Source organism: Neopelma chrysocephalum, unplaced genomic scaffold, assembly GCF_003984885.1.
Source record: "Neopelma chrysocephalum unplaced genomic scaffold, ASM398488v2 Primary Assembly neopelma1_91, whole genome shotgun sequence".
Classification (NCBI taxonomy): Eukaryota; Metazoa; Chordata; class Aves; order Passeriformes; family Pipridae; genus Neopelma; species Neopelma chrysocephalum.
This window is the reverse complement of record NW_020897753.1, coordinates 4,353,956-4,369,581: the sequence shown is the minus strand read 5'-3', so window position 1 is coordinate 4,369,581 and position 15,626 is coordinate 4,353,956. Positions and strand designations below refer to the sequence as shown.

Sequence of the window (15,626 nt, the reverse complement as noted above, 5' to 3'; positions counted from 1 at the left end):
TTTATTCCAAGAACTTAATAAACTTGCAGGAATCAAACCAGGTAAATATCAATTGATTTTCATATCGAAACATTCATTTTGCAGAAGCTAAATTGTATTTATAAAGCAAAAGGTGGGTTGGCTGAAGATATGGTGGCTTATTTAACAGAAAAAGGAAGTAAGTTTAATAACCTAAGTTGTACAATAGGAGCAAGCAATCATTAACAGCATTACCATTAATAGCATGGTAAGGACAACTTTATTTGCTTCTACTTAATATCTATTTCTATACTAAACAAAACCAGCCCATTCAACATCTTTTTTTTAAATATTATATCACTTAAACACGGAAAAAATGGTATCATTTATGTAATTGAAGCATTGTATAATTGTAATTGCAGCAATTTTAATTTAACAGCTGAAAGACGGTTCAAGAGACAGAGCACTAATGATCACACGTAAAACATGAAAAACTGGTGCTTCTTATGCAAGATATTCAAAACTCACATTTTCAGGTCCTTTAGTTCCCATGTAGAAATGGACCATCGTGGATATGGCTTGGAGTGAAAGCAGGAACTGGCTCTGAAACACACGGGAATGGAATTACTGGATAATCCAGATGTGCACATATAGAACTAATCCCCCAAAACCCAGGGATATACTCACTTCCTCTTCCCCCATTTTGGCAAATTCATAAAGGAAGGCAAAATATTCCGTGAGGTGTTTGCTGTGGGGTTTCACCCCGTGTTCCATGATGGACAGGAGGGTCTTCACGAAGCGCGTGACACACGAGCGGCTGCCGATGTCCTCCACGGGGCCGTCCATGTCATCGGAACTGCAACCAAACCAAACCCAGCTCAGGCATTTCACAGATATACAGAAAGTCATCCTGAACCAGTCCAAAAAAAATAAATTCACTAAAAATCCTCTGTTTTCTACTCTGCTCCTTTCTCCTCTGCCAGGTAAGAAATGCACGTGTCATTCATCTGCTCCTGGCTGGATCTTATCACTGAACAAAACAAGTCACAGAGGCTTCCAGAGAAAATTAAATCCTCTCTTTTGTCACAAAAACTGTATCTTCACATCCTGAGTTTTGATATGGCAGCACAGTTATTACAGTTATTACTGCCATTTTCACTCAGGGGAAAAAAAAGTTATCACAATCACAAGCTCAACAATGGAGTAAAAGAAAAACCATTTTCTTCTTCTTCTCATTATGTATCAAAAAGCATTTGAGTATTTCATAATTGGAGATAAAGTGACAGTTTTCTTGGGAGTAAGAAGAACCAAACAGAATCCAAGAGGGTTCTTCCTCCTTTTTGACAAAAACTGTGGTTTACTTATAGGACTTGCCTCTCTTCTCCAACCTTCTTTGACTGGATGTGTTAAAATTTAAGTTAAAATTTGCACCTCTGGGCCCCCAGATCCAGTTTCCAGTAGGATTCTCATGTCTGAGCGGTGAGATTTACACTTGCAGGGTACTAATGACAGGGAAAATAAAGACCCTACTGAAAACCTACTCTAAGTGAATAAATATTCCAAACAATGTCTCTTTAGACAGTTGCTTTTGCAACCCTAATAGTACTTTTAAATAAATCAGAGCAGTTTGGGCAGAATAATAAAGAACAATTAAATTAGCCCCATTTTAGGTTTACATGACTATTCTGAGTAATTCATTAAAAAGTAATGCACAGATAATTAGAAGTTTGCAGGTATTGTGTTTTACCAGTCTTCCATTCCTGGCTGGAGATAAAGGTGTGCATGGACTGGCCTCAGCCTCTGGATCACGTGGATACACAAACGCTGGAACATCTGCAAACGGAGAAGGGAATGAACTCCACATGTTCACTTCTTTACACACATGTGAAGATGTGTTTTCTAAGCAAAGAATGTTCTGTCTCCAAGTCCCACTTCCAGCTCTTCACAGGTTCAAAGATTCAAAGGTAAAGCTGAGACTGAGACCCCACAGTTCATTTTTGTCATATTTTAACAGATCAGTCAAACCCAGTTTTTACAAAGAGATCCCACAGAGGAACCTAAACCCAGCTTTTAATATTGGTGTGCACTGTACACTCCTGAAACATGACTTTACACTGCTGCTCATAAATATTGTTTTCTTCTTCTATCTCTATTTTCTGAAAGGTTTTGATATTTTTGGCAAGATTTTTTTTTTTTTTTAATTTTCCCCTCAGGCTTGTAAGAATTTATGTGGAAAGTTGAAGGAAATTCCTTCCAGTAAACTTTAATCTGTAAAACAATCAGGAGAATTAAAACTTTGCCTAAAGACTTTGCATAGAATTTTCTCATGAAATATATTCTTTTACTGATGTGTTACATATAAGAACTATGTAGGGTTCCATATGGAAACATCACTTTAATAATCAGAAATTCAACTGAAGGATTCAGGTGAGATGAAGTAAATGCTACAGGTTTTACCTTAATAATTTGCAAAGAAAGTAGACTTGTAAGTAATACTACTAATAGTTGTGTTTGTGAATGTCCAAATGCTACTAAAACAGGTGGTTTTTTCAATTTTAAGTATGTCCACAAAACTTTGTGGCATAATATTATAAATCTACCACCTACTACAGAAGTTTAGAATAGGAACTTTGAGGAGCAGTGAATGTACGTGGTCCATTCTTTATTTTCTGAATGTGTATCTTAATGAATTATTGCTGAACTCATTCAGAAACAAACATTTTTAATGTAAAGTGTTCAAATTTGTAGAGATGGTGAGGGAGTTGTAGAAACCTTGATTTGCATGTCTGGTGACATTTGTGGCCCTGACTGTGCAGCCACGGCACCACCTTAATATCCGTGTTGTTCCAAGCAACAACAACACTCCCATGGCCAAACACATTCCCTAAATCACACTCAAGGATGGAAAAGAACCAGATAATTATGGTATTAAATCAAACTCTCAGAATCATTATGTGCCCTCAGAATTGTCCTTTTCTGTTCATGGCTCACCTGACCTGGAAAGAACATTTTTTCTTACCTGCCTCACAATCTGATTGGGACACTTTATTAGAATCTGCATTGGCCACCAATCATCATCAGCCATACGATCCAAAAACCACTGCAGAAGATACATACTGTGTTAGTTTTGTTCCCAACTTGCTCTAGTCCAATCTTCTGTTTGCATGATATTAAAGTCTGAAGAGAAATCGATGTTACTATTATTAAGGAATAGGTAAGTTCTAATCCAAGGGAAATCTAAATGGCTTCTGTGCACGAAGGAATAAAGAAATAAAGATCAAGAGCAATAAACATCAATATAAATTTCTATGCAGTATCTTCTTAGCCCTGTGTTCTGCATGCCATTAATTATCTGGAAGAACACACTTATCCTGAAAAGTGATGTCAACACAATAAAAATGATGCTTCCAATAATGCATAAGCTGAAGGATCTTGTGGAATTGTGATAGGATTACACAGTAGTTTCAGAATTAGATCCCTTTTACATTTATTTTAACGTGTGGAAAAGCCTTCCTGTCTCCAGAGACCCAAAAGTTATGAAAAACTAAGAGGGAATGACTCATTCAGAGTTACACTCAGCAATAACAGAGCTGAGTCTTCTGACTCACAGGGTTGTGGTTTAGTCACAAGGAGAGACAGTTTAAAATACAGAATTAATGTTCTTTCTTTTGTTTTAATTGCACCTGAGTATTCTTTACTATAGTAAAATATCTTTACTCGAATATCTCAGGACTGCACCACACTGAGGCTACTGCACCACCCAAATGTTGAATGTTACACAACAATTTATCTCTGTAATTTTCAATGGAATATAATACTTATAATAGGATGATAATTTTAATTCCTTTCTACTGAATAAGGTCTAATGCAAGACACGGTATGTGCTGGGCTGCTTGTACATTTAAACTATCACAGCAAGTACCACAAACTTTTCTTCAGAATCTCAGAATTGCTTTCACCAAAAAGAGAATTCTTTGCCTGTCTGTGATTTCATTTAAACATATCTTAATTCCACAAGTCACTATGGAAAAAATCAATCAAATAAAGAAATTGTGACACTGTCTCTTTTATTCCAGTGACAAAATGATTTTGCCCTGTGGTCTCAACAAAGGTTTCTGTAAACAGAAGTTAAGTCATTCCCAAGAATCTGCAGGAATTAGAGAGGATGAATTTCATCTCATAGTGCACAAATACACCACATACAGTAGTTCATAGTCCAAAATATTCCAGGGATACGAACCTCCAGGAAAGTTAAACAATATATAGAAAGTTGGTTTGTACTTTGCTGAGTTCCTAAGTCACTTACTTCACAAGCTGCCTGACTGTTATTAAACTGTTTTGTTAACAGTTCAATCCACTGAAGCATTGTGGGCTGCAAAAAGAAATACAGAGAAAACTATAACTTCAAATAATACATTCCAACTTCATCTTTAAACATTTCTAAATGGTTAGGCAGAACACCAAATCTTAAGAATAGAGTTATAAACAATAAGTGTTTTATAAATTAGTAATGCATTGCACCTACAGAAAAATACATACAATTTTACACATACATTTTATTCCAGTGTGCAGTGCTTATTATAAATGTGCTAAATGACATTAATGACTCTTTAAATATTAATTTGCATTGTCTGTGCTACTTGTGACAGCTCAATAGTCACACTTCTAAAATGAAAAGTACAGAAATACTTTTCACTCTCTATTCATGCAGCTACTTAATAAGAATTTACAAGTAAATAAAATACCTTTTCCTTTGAATGAATAAATGTCTCTAGTACAAAGGAAGTGCTTAACTGGAAAAAAAAATTGCACCATTAATTTAGAATGCAGGAATTAAAAGGCAAACAAGGGAAAGGTTAATAGATAAGATGATACAGTTTGGAAATCCTTACCTTTGCTGTCATCAGAGAAACCGCTTTTGGATCTGGTAGTGTGCTTGGGATGCTACTACACAACTGCCACATAAACCTAGAGTCAGTAATTTGATTTGTTAATTAAAATAAATAATGAAAATCTGCAAGAAGAAAAGAAGCATTAATATTACATTTTTAAAGAAAAACTTACCCAAAATATGTATGCTCAAAAATGTTCTTGTCTTGAAGAAACTGCATGTTATCATGCCATATCCACTGAAGAAAAAATGCTAACATCAGATACAAGAAAGCAGTTTATTTCACTACTTAAGTATGATTTTGAGGCTATTTAAATCCTTGCCATGGCTAAAAAAAAAATTAACTTTTTTTTTGTTTGTGAAAAATTAGTTTTGGAAACATTTTCTTTATTTTAAAAGCTCAGCACAAAGTTGTTTTATTCACCCTATAGTGAATATTAGTTTTGCCTGTCATATGACTGCACAGCAGAGCTTCAAAGCTTCTCCTCTTACTGTGACCTCATTTTTACAACTTTATTCAGACTTTGAGGCTGAAATTTGGAGGACTGGTCCAAGGTGTTGAAAAACAACTGAAGTCAAACCCGAAGCTTGATGAGCTCTGTGCCCTTCCAATAAACTCCTAAAGAGTAAGATTTGACTCTCCCTCATTAACCAGAACAGGATTTCATGTTCCTGTTCCTCTCTCCAAAGTGATTTTTGTGACCAAATCTGTTCATAGTGCTTTTCACATAAAAACATTTTACAAGTTCAACTCTGATAAAATCTATTAATATTTTTAAGACCAAGAAGGATAAAAAGCACCATGTGATTTGCTGGCCAGGGATGAAGAGTCTTTTTAAGTTAAGAACCTGAAATGTGGCAGATGCTAAAGCAATACTTTTGGCCAGGGGGAGCAGGGATACTTTTTATCCAGGTGATAAAAAGGGATATATCCAATATCTAGGATAAAACGACAAAAAACCTAAATGATAATTTCTTTCCTATCCCATGGCATTGTCCTAAAGAAGACAGTGAAAAGACTGTCATCTTAGAGATTTACACTATTTTTGCTTTCCCTTGTTTATTCAGGTTTCTGATGTGTTTGGGTTTTTCAAATTGGGTGTTAAAACAAATCAACTTGTACCTCCAGCAATTCTGATGAAACATCAAATTTGTAGTCTCTGCCATTTTCCTCCTCTGGCTCCATCCGTTTATAAAACAGCATGTAAGCACTGTGTGTCTTGGAGAGAAAAACACCTCTATCATTTTTGCTTCGAGAGATAAATCAGGAGATCAGAAATACAAGCACATGACAAGTGTTTGGAAGAGAAATACCTTTTCAAAGGAGAAGTCCATAAATTTATCAGTAACTGAATCATAAGTTTTTGTCTGTCAGGAAGAAAGTAAAACCATTAATTACAAGGATTTTTTATTTGTGATAAATGTGAATTATTTCATGACATTTGCAGAGAGGCTGCTGACAATTTCTTTCTTTCTCAAAGGAGTCTTGTTTCTTTTTTCCTTCTCCAGTGGCCTATCCTGATTTTCCAAAGCTGCTCTGCAATGCTGTGACCTACATCCCAAGCAATTTCCTGTCTCATTCATCTCCCTGACACCTCTTCTTCTTAGGCACCTAAAGGTATTTTAACCTTTTACCAAACTAAATAACTTTTTGATTTATTGCTGCATATTGCCTTTTTGTCAGACAAGAAGTTTTCTTATGCACAGAAGTGTGTTAGTAAGATACTGTGTTATTCATTATGTGGTTTCTATCATGATATACAGTTATAAATAATGATCAATTCGAGCATAACTTCAGAACATTTGAGTGTTTTACAGTTATTGGTATTAATACTGTGTAAAAATATTCCAACTGATGTGACACAGGGCATAGACAAAGATCCCAAAGCCCTGTTTTTCCACACTAGGCATAAGCTTGAAGTAATTATTCCTTCCATCCATGGTCTGAGCAAAGCAGCCATCCAAGTGAAGGATTCCTAAATTAGCTGCATACTCACTTTTTTATAACTAAATAGTATGATAAAACCCAGGTATAGTAAAGAAATACCTCATTTTGGAGAGATACTTCACTAATTAACTTTGCTTCATTAGTAATACCTATACTACTGTTTATTATATGCACTATTATATGTACTATATGTACTATGTAATATATGTACTATTAGTAATTCTTATGCTACTTATAGTAATACTACTAATATACTAATTAATACTAATATAATAATATTATACTACTGTAATACTTATACTATTACATATACAGTAGTATATATTTTTCCTTTAAAACCCCAGAAAAATACCTGGATTGTAACAGACTGGAACAGATATTTTCAACAATTGAACATGACAAAAATTCAAGTCATAACTTTATAATACATAAAATAACTTACAGTCATTTCTCCACCAAAACACTCTGAAGCAAGCTGGGCAGAATCAAAGGGTTTGACTTCAGCATCATTGAAAAGGTACCTGTGAAACAGGGAGCTGTGAAACAACTGCTGCTCATCCCTGAGGGCAAATAAAGCCTCAGGAGCTCTTCAAGTGATTCCTTGAAGTATTGCCATTAATGCCTAATGGCTTGTTGGAATCACAGCAAATGAAAAACTAAGCCCAAAAGTGATTTCCTTTCAATAAGATGAGAGAAAGTGGTAAAATATTCCTGCTATTCTAGAGAACAGGAATAGAGGAAATCTTGTCTCCTATTCCAGGGCCTCAGCGAGCAACGGAAATCTCACATCCAGAAATTACAAGCAGAGGGTGTTCCCTGGAAGACCCTCCTCCTTTCCATGTCCACATCTCTTCCCTTTCCTGAATTCTACATTCCTAAATGTAGCTGGATCCAAGCAGATTTTATGAAGGACAATCTATGAAATCTTCCTGTTCCTTTGTCCTGGAAGGGATTAAAATCCAGGCCCCTCAGGAAGCAGGCCCTGGTTGTCGATGAGGCCACCCCTGTGTCCAAGGCACTCCACAGTTATCCCACCTCCAGCAAATTAATCTGTATGGTAATAAATTAATACACTTACACCCATCAAACGAGCTTTAGTTGTTTTAAAATGAGAAATCACAAAATGCTGGTTTGCAGAGCTCACCATTTGTTGTTTTTGTAGGCATGGGGATTGACTATATCCCTGATAAAGCTGTAGTAGTGCCCCCCATCTGCTGTTCCTGTGTGAACTGTGACACCAATCAGATCATACTCATAACTTTCAGTTTCTTTCAAATATCCACCATCTTCCTTAAAACCTGAAATAATTCAACACAATATTTAATCAGTTACTTCAGGAACTTCAATATTAGCAACAAACTGCATGTAACTATTTGCAATTCCTCTCGTATTTTAAAAACAAATTCAAATTGAACAGTAAACAAAACCAAAAATAATTGGTCGATTTTTCTTATATGAAATACAATGTGTGACTTTGGGAATATTGATTTGATCTCCTTAAAAAGAAAATCACTGTTTGCTTCTGTTCCACAGAAAGTGATACAGAGATAAGAGACAAAGCTCATTGAATCCATACCTTCCTTCCTGTCATTTTTTCCCATGAGGAAATCTTCAGTGTAAGGAGTCATATCCAAACGTAAAGGGAATGAAAAGTGTGTGTTGACTTTCTCCTTCATCATGGTCACCATATTAAATGTATATCTCATGGTGTTGAAGCTTAAGATACGAGGTAGTTTCTTAAAACATGCCCTGAAGGATCAGAAATAATCAGGATTTACAAAAGCTTAGCAGGGTGAATTGGATTTTCACAGAGATTTTAAACATTTATTTCAACTATAATATTGGAGATCTGCTGCTAAATAAATAAATAAAAAGGTGTCACATAAATCTAAAATTCAGCTCTCACAATGCCCCAGAGCAGGGCAGACTAACTGGCAGCAGAAAGGTCAAATTTAGCTCATTGAAAAATTCAGTTTAGGCTCTCACTGTACTTTTCTGGAAGAGATGTCAAATTTACTTGTATGGCACGAACAACAATTTTCTAAAATGAGTCATGAATGAATTAAACAATGAAATCCCCTCACTGCAGGGAGGTACTGTCTTCTAAAATAAAAGTTTCAAAGCAGAACATGTCTTGTATTAAATCTCATAAGCTTTACAATAATGATTTTCAACTTACTCTTTCACCCATGTAATTTAACAAAAACCTATGAGCTTTTCCAACTCTAAAGAAGAAATCTGTTCGTTTACTAAGACAACATAAAATTTTAATTTACTTTCTCTTTATCAGCAGACATAGAAACATTTTTAAAGCTAATTTTAATTAAGCAACTTGAGGTGATGTATAAACCCCAAGCAATCATCCTGCATAATGAGCAACCCAAGTACTGAACAACCTCTGAAAGAACTTGATATTTTAAAAACAGAAGAACTAATGTTTCAAAAAGGTAGTAATTTCTACTTTCTTTTTTTTTAATTAAAAAAGGTCATGAACATTTTCCTGCCTAGGTGTAATCTTTTGCTAAGATACTTTAGATTCTTTCTTTTGGAATTTGATCTCCTGGTTCTGTTCTGATTTGCACAGGGATCACATCCCTATAGACTACACAGTAGAAAATGAAACAGCAGCCCAGTTTTACCTTAAGGATTACTCTTATTCCAACAGTAATTTCAGTAATTCACTAAGAGGATCCCTTAGGAATGTTTATTTATTTTTAATCATACCTTTTTTCAGCCCTCACTTTCTTGCCACAGTGAGAACACGTGTACATGTTGTCACCTTCCAAAGTATCCTTAATAGTTACTTCATCAAGAGATTCCTACATATAATAAAAAAAAAAAAAGGAGTTTACATTCATTTTGGATCTTTATATCTCTGGCCTGCTTTCCAAGCCCTTCCCTTTCAATCTCAAAGTAAGTTTAATTAACATTTCCATTTGATCAAAGGCACCAAAAGGTTTGCAAGAAAGAGCACACACCTGAACTGAGAGAAGAGTCTGACAGGAAAACCACTTCCTAACCCACACACAAAATTAAGGAACCAATTCAGACAAATGGTATTCAGTATTCCAAGCTGTCTCAAAGAGTTCAAGCCCTTTAAATTCAAATTCCAAGCGTGGGGATTAATAGTTGTTTAAAAAGCTTGAAAATGTAGAATTATGCTGGTGTAAGCTTTAAATTTACTTAATAAGCAATTGTACTGGTTGAATCTTTTGACATTTATAGTTCTCATATAAAAATGGCCACATTTTAAAACACAGAAATAAGTAGTTTAAAGCACAGAAATAAGTAGTGATTATTGACTGTAACACAATCTTTAGTCAATGCCAAATGGGCCCAGCTGAGAGCACGTTGCATTGAAATCAAATTACCTCATAACATCAACCTAGAAACAAGTCAAAATTGGACACATCTCAGCCTGGCATTACTCACATAAATATTCTTCATATCTGCCACCTGGCACCTGACAGTGTAGAACTCCTCAGCTGTCTGACTGACATGCTCACAGTCCTAAATCACAGCAGTGGAAGAGAAAAGCAATGAAATAACTGTTTGGACAAGTTAAGAAAAAATAGTCTTTAAAAGCTAAGGCCAGAGAAGGAACACTTACCAAAGAAACAACATTGTTTGTGATAACACCTCCAAACAAACTTTTCACTGTATTTTTCTGTGAATGAATTAATAAATTCTGTCAAGGAATTTTGAGCAAATCTGTAAGTTTTCAAGCTCCCTTTTGCTCCCTCTTAATAACTCACCAGTTCTGGAGACATTTCTTCTATTTTTGTGATCAGGTCAGTGAAGAATTCAGTCATATCCTTCTGTTCCCCAGTGTTCAGGGGCTGCTTATCCATGGTATAGGTTTTACAGAAAGGCCTTGGGTTGTATGCCTTACATTCACTTTCCTTGAGGTAAAAGATATCAAGCAAAACCAAATCAACACAAATCCTTTTTATTTAAAGTCACACAGACATATCTGTTTAAAAAAGAACATATTTTACACACAATATCTCCACATGCTTATTAACACAGTTGTTTAAGTGCTAAATGCTCCTATGAAATGCAAACCAATTTTTTAAATAATTGATGATCATTACTATTATATTATTAAAATATCATTGGGAGAAAAGTATTTAAATAACACTTAATAAATATTAAAATGAATCACTAAAATAAAACTCCTTGGCTGAAGATGTGACACATCCAGTTGCTGCAGACCTCTTCAGATACAAAACAGGAGGAATATCAGCTTGTATTTCTGTATTTCTGGACACTGCTGACTTAAATCTTACCAAGGGTTCAATCCTCATTCAGACTCCTCTCTGTTATCAGCTAGTTCCCAACTGGATGTGTTTAGCCAGAGAAAAGAATTTGCAGCACAAAGCAATTCTTTAGAATCCCTTTTCCACTGCCTTGCACACTGGGAATGCACAACAATTTACAGCACAAGGAACTTTGTGGCAAGCAATATATACAGACTTTTAAGGATGTGTAGCAAGACAGTACTTCTTTCTTCAAGATGTAAAGAATAGTAAATCTCTGGATGATTTATGTTTCTATATTATTTTCTGCTTATGTAAATACCTGGATTTAATTTTTTTCTATGATTCATGGCAGGCATTACATGTCAAAATTCCTTTCCCCTACTTGTCTTCAAAGTGGTTATGAATTTCTTACACAAAAGCCACTGTCAAGACACTCAGCTCTCCTCAGTTGTCTTTTTTCATTATTTCAGACTTGTTTCACTATTTTTCCAGCAGTGAACACCTGTGAACTGCCTTTATTATGTTTGATTCTGGAATCCCAAATTTTAGCTGCTTTTTAATGCTTCATTTCAACAGAATAATCTTTCAAATACCCTCTTTCATACCTACCATTAAGTATGTAAACATTTTCTGCAGTTCTAGGAGAGTGGTCTTGTGTTTCATATCTTCTGAATACTGAAAGAAATGAATAAAAGAAGACTTTATCTTTTGCTTATAACTTTCCAAAACCAGACATTAAAAAGATGTAACAACCAAATAAAAAACCCAACCACTTTATTATGGGCAATTACGAAAAATTATTGTGTACAAGAACACACAGTACTATTTTAAACTTATATTTTTTAGACTTATTTTTAAGTCTAAAATGAAAACCTAATATTTCTCACATTATATATGTGAGGGACCAAAATGAAGCTTTCTCTTTACAAGAAATAACGAAGTAATAATATTGCATTACTAGAAGTTAATCAATGTATAGTAATTTACAGGACCCGCTGTACTTCTGGTGGCACAAGATATGTATTTTGGGACTTTATAAATGTTCAAGAAGAATGACATTTGTTCTAAGAAAATGACAAATTGGAAGTTGAGAAACAACAGCCAATTCACACAAACCCAAACTCAAATCAATCTAGATGAGAGCAACAGAAAAATGAGTTTGAAGACATGTTTTATTTCAATGCCACCTTAAGAAAATACCATTTTACAACCATACTCAAGAGAAAATCTCTTCACTTTAGACACCATCCATCCACCCAAGCAACACAGGAGCCCCACAGGTACCTTTGCAGTGAAAATTGCTTGTCTGGCCTCTGGAATCATGTAGAGCTGCTGGATGGTGGAAGCCAAGTAACAGGTTGCTCCAAGATTAGTTAAACCCACAAACCGACACTCGGCACGAACGTCATCGTGTGGCCAATAATCCCATTTGTAGGGGGCATGGGAAGCTGGAACAACACAAGCAGGAAAACAAAAATCAATTCAAAGTGCAATTTGCGCAAATATAAATGCAATTTTATTAAAGCTTTACGTTCACACTAATAAAAATGTCTGGTTCTGCACTGTACATTTACAGGCACGAGCCAGACTGTGCCTGATCTTTAGGAAAATACGCTGTAGGAGCTTCAGGAAAATCACTTTGTGCTGCAAGGATCTGCTGTGTTTTCCAAAGCACATCAAGAAGTGAATCAGATTGAAAAGGACATTTGCTTTTCCTGTAAGTGTTCTATTCCTCTGTATTTCCTATCAGGCACAGCAATGCATTCCTTACACGGGAAGGCACCAGACAAGCTCGGCAAGTCTGACAGACTCTGTTAATAAGCCAAGAAATCAGAAAATGGGAATGTTCTCCTCATCTGCCAGTCAAGAAGATGGGAACCAGACTAGACAAACCATTTGTAAGTGATTAGTGCTGCTCCCAGACACTGTCAGGCTTCTCCTTCCAGCATCCCACACAGGAGAATGGAGGGGGGAATTAATTGTTTGAGCTGCAGAGGCAACTCATGACACAAGCACTAAATGAGAGGAACCAATCCAGTGTCCAAAGGAATTCACTGGAGTTTATCTTCCTTAGTATGCCAGAAGTTGGACACAAAAGCTTGCAATGGTCTAGCTTTGCTATTCATCCCCAAAGATACCATTCTCCATAAACAGTGTGTCCCACAAATAATTCAGTATCTCTACTGAAGTGCACATTCAGATAGAGAAAAAAAAATTTCCAAAAAAGCAGACTGGATTTACGGTATAATCCATAAAAGCTGTGTGGGTTCAAGATTGAAATTTTAAATCCTTAATTATTCTGTCACAGATTGAAGGTTCCTTAAGGATTCTTCTCTATTCATACCACCAGAGAGAAATTCAGGAAACTCTTCGGCATCCTCTGAGCAGATCCTCACATCTGCAGAGACCAGACCCACAAGATGTTCTGTTGCACAACAAATAATAGTTGTGCTCCTCATTTTGGCATTGGCATCAAAGCGACCATTAGCCCTGAAGCTTCAAGGAGGGAAGGAAAGAGTTTTAAATTCCCCTGTTTCAACAAATCTCAGCAGCGTGACCTCGGGTTACCTGCTTCCACAGGCTGGTTGGAACAAAGCTCCCCTCCGTGTTTAACCTCCTGAAGAAGGTCATTAGCAAGGCAGAATAACACAAGATTCCCTCCCTGAACTGCAATCCCTAAATTACAGCATTCTAATTCACCCTTTCTGATGTGAGGGCTCAGCCTCCATCACTCTGCATAGAGCTCATCAAGCTCTAAGTGTAGAGAAATCACTGGAGTTCTTTGTGCTCCGTGAGAACAGCTGGGAGCATCTTCCACCTCCTTCAATCCAGCAAACAGCATCCAGAAATCTGACATGGAATCTCTCAGGAAGATCCTGTTTTCTCCACCCTGGCATTTTTTAAAGTGACTGTCTTCATTTGCATAGTAGAAGTTTTCCTCCTTCCATATGGATCTTAACTAGAAAGGTAAATTTGAGGCTCATTTCTGTCTATCTTCTTTATTCCTCGCTGTTGTTATAGAAACCAGCCTTTTCTCAGGAAGAGATGGGGAAACTTGAAACCAAACTTGCAATATTCATGTTCTATTTTAAGCTGATTCTTTCCTCTTCGAATGACTGTGATTTTTCTCTATATTCCACCTTGTGATGATGCTTTTGCTCCAACCATAACACCACACAGGATCTTAAGTTTCCCGGGAAGCAAAGCAGCTGCTTCTTGTTTCCCTCCTTTGACCTGAATGGTGAAAGTGAAACTCCAAAACACTGCAAGAAATTTTATGAACAACTGAGGGGACTTAATCCAATCCTCAGTAATATCAGAGCCTGCATGAACTCCCAGTTAATAAAACATGTTAAAACCAAAGACAGGATGGAAATTTATAATATTTTCTTTAATGTTTCTCCTAAGGAGAATGGAGACACAGGCCTAAGACTAAGATTTTTAAAGACTAGGATTAGAGAGATAAGCAAAGTGGAAAAATCCAGTTTTAAGACTCTTTGGATCACACCAATGGAATAACAAGCCTTGACAGAAATGAGGTATCACAAGTGCTGTGTTGGTTCCTCGTCACAAAGAGAGAAGAGCTCTCTGCCAGTTGTAATAAAATTAACATCCCTGCAATGAGATATTCTGGATATGGAGCAGGAGCACAGAGCAGATGGTTCTGGAGAACTCAGGAAGGAGCAAACAATCTAGAGAAGAGATTAGGAAGAAGGTAACAACTGTGGTAAATGTTAAAGAAAACTTCAACACTGAGGAATTAGTGGGATTTGGAGGAAAATACTAATTGTGAAAAATGAATGACTGCACTGGAGAGATACAACAACCTCAGATAATGTGCACACAGCAAACAGAAATATCCAGTATTTTCATTAAATATATTCTTCATAATATTTCCTCATCTGCCAGTCAAGAAGATGGGAACCAGACTAGACAAACCATTTGTAAGTGATTAGTGCTGCTCACTAAGTGTCCTGTGACACTTTGGAAGGTCCCAGGCATTGAGAACAGAATATAAAACATTATTAAGATCAAATTTACCTTTTGCTTCCCATATTGTAAGGCACTAAATCAATTCCACAGATACATTACAAATCCTCAGGTTACAAGAATTTAACCTGGGCACATGAAAGGAAACGTGCAAGCTAAAAACTCACAATGAGAATTTGCAAATCAAAGATAAAATATTAAATAACTTCAGATTTTGGTCATTTCTGTGTTATACATGGAATTGTGGTTCCAAAGATACAAGAAGCATGGAAGCCAAGAGGCAGAACAAAACTGTATTAGTTCTGTGTGCTGGGTAAAGGCAATGATATCAGAGACTCTGAAAACATGACAGTGCTGCTCAGAGCTAAAACATCTACCTCAGTGTTGTTTATATACTTTTAGGTATAAATATACCATGTTTCCTCAGGTTAGAAAGGGAAAACAGAAACTAAAATCCAGCACAAGCTGAAGAAATAAGTAAAATCCAGTCTAACAGTGCTGTCCTTGTGTTGGTGTCATTTAACAGGCCCACATACCTTAAATAACCCACAGTTAAGAACAGAACTGATAATTATAC

General features: G+C 36.0%; 1 protein-coding gene across 9 annotated transcripts in view; it reads right to left on the bottom strand.

Moving 5' to 3' along the window:
* The window catches only part of USP34 (ubiquitin specific peptidase 34), a 108,533-nt gene that overhangs the window by 18,784 nt on the left and 74,123 nt on the right, over positions 1-15,626 (bottom strand). For 6 of the 9 annotated variants that reach the window (XM_027693237.1, XM_027693242.1, XM_027693240.1 and 3 more), the window contains exons 43-61: positions 12,344-12,507; positions 11,669-11,734; positions 10,553-10,699; positions 10,408-10,464; positions 10,230-10,307; positions 9,522-9,616; positions 8,374-8,546; positions 7,942-8,095; positions 7,240-7,318; positions 6,164-6,217; positions 5,973-6,068; positions 5,023-5,087; positions 4,851-4,926; positions 4,704-4,751; positions 4,199-4,330; positions 2,978-3,058; positions 1,706-1,791; positions 646-814; positions 487-561 (exon numbers count right to left, since the gene is read on the bottom strand). In XM_027693237.1, the coding sequence (XP_027549038.1) occupies positions 487-561; positions 646-814; positions 1,706-1,791; positions 2,978-3,058; positions 4,199-4,330; positions 4,704-4,751; positions 4,851-4,926; positions 5,023-5,087; positions 5,973-6,068; positions 6,164-6,217; positions 7,240-7,318; positions 7,942-8,095; positions 8,374-8,546; positions 9,522-9,616; positions 10,230-10,307; positions 10,408-10,464; positions 10,553-10,699; positions 11,669-11,734; positions 12,344-12,507 (1,895 nt within the window). The remainder of the gene's footprint in view (positions 1-486; positions 562-645; positions 815-1,705; positions 1,792-2,977; positions 3,059-4,198; positions 4,331-4,703; positions 4,752-4,850; positions 4,927-5,022; positions 5,088-5,972; positions 6,069-6,163; positions 6,218-7,239; positions 7,319-7,941; positions 8,096-8,373; positions 8,547-9,521; positions 9,617-10,229; positions 10,308-10,407; positions 10,465-10,552; positions 10,700-11,668; positions 11,735-12,343; positions 12,508-15,626) is intronic. The other 3 variants (XM_027693241.1, XM_027693246.1, XM_027693245.1) reach the window with 1 other exon arrangement.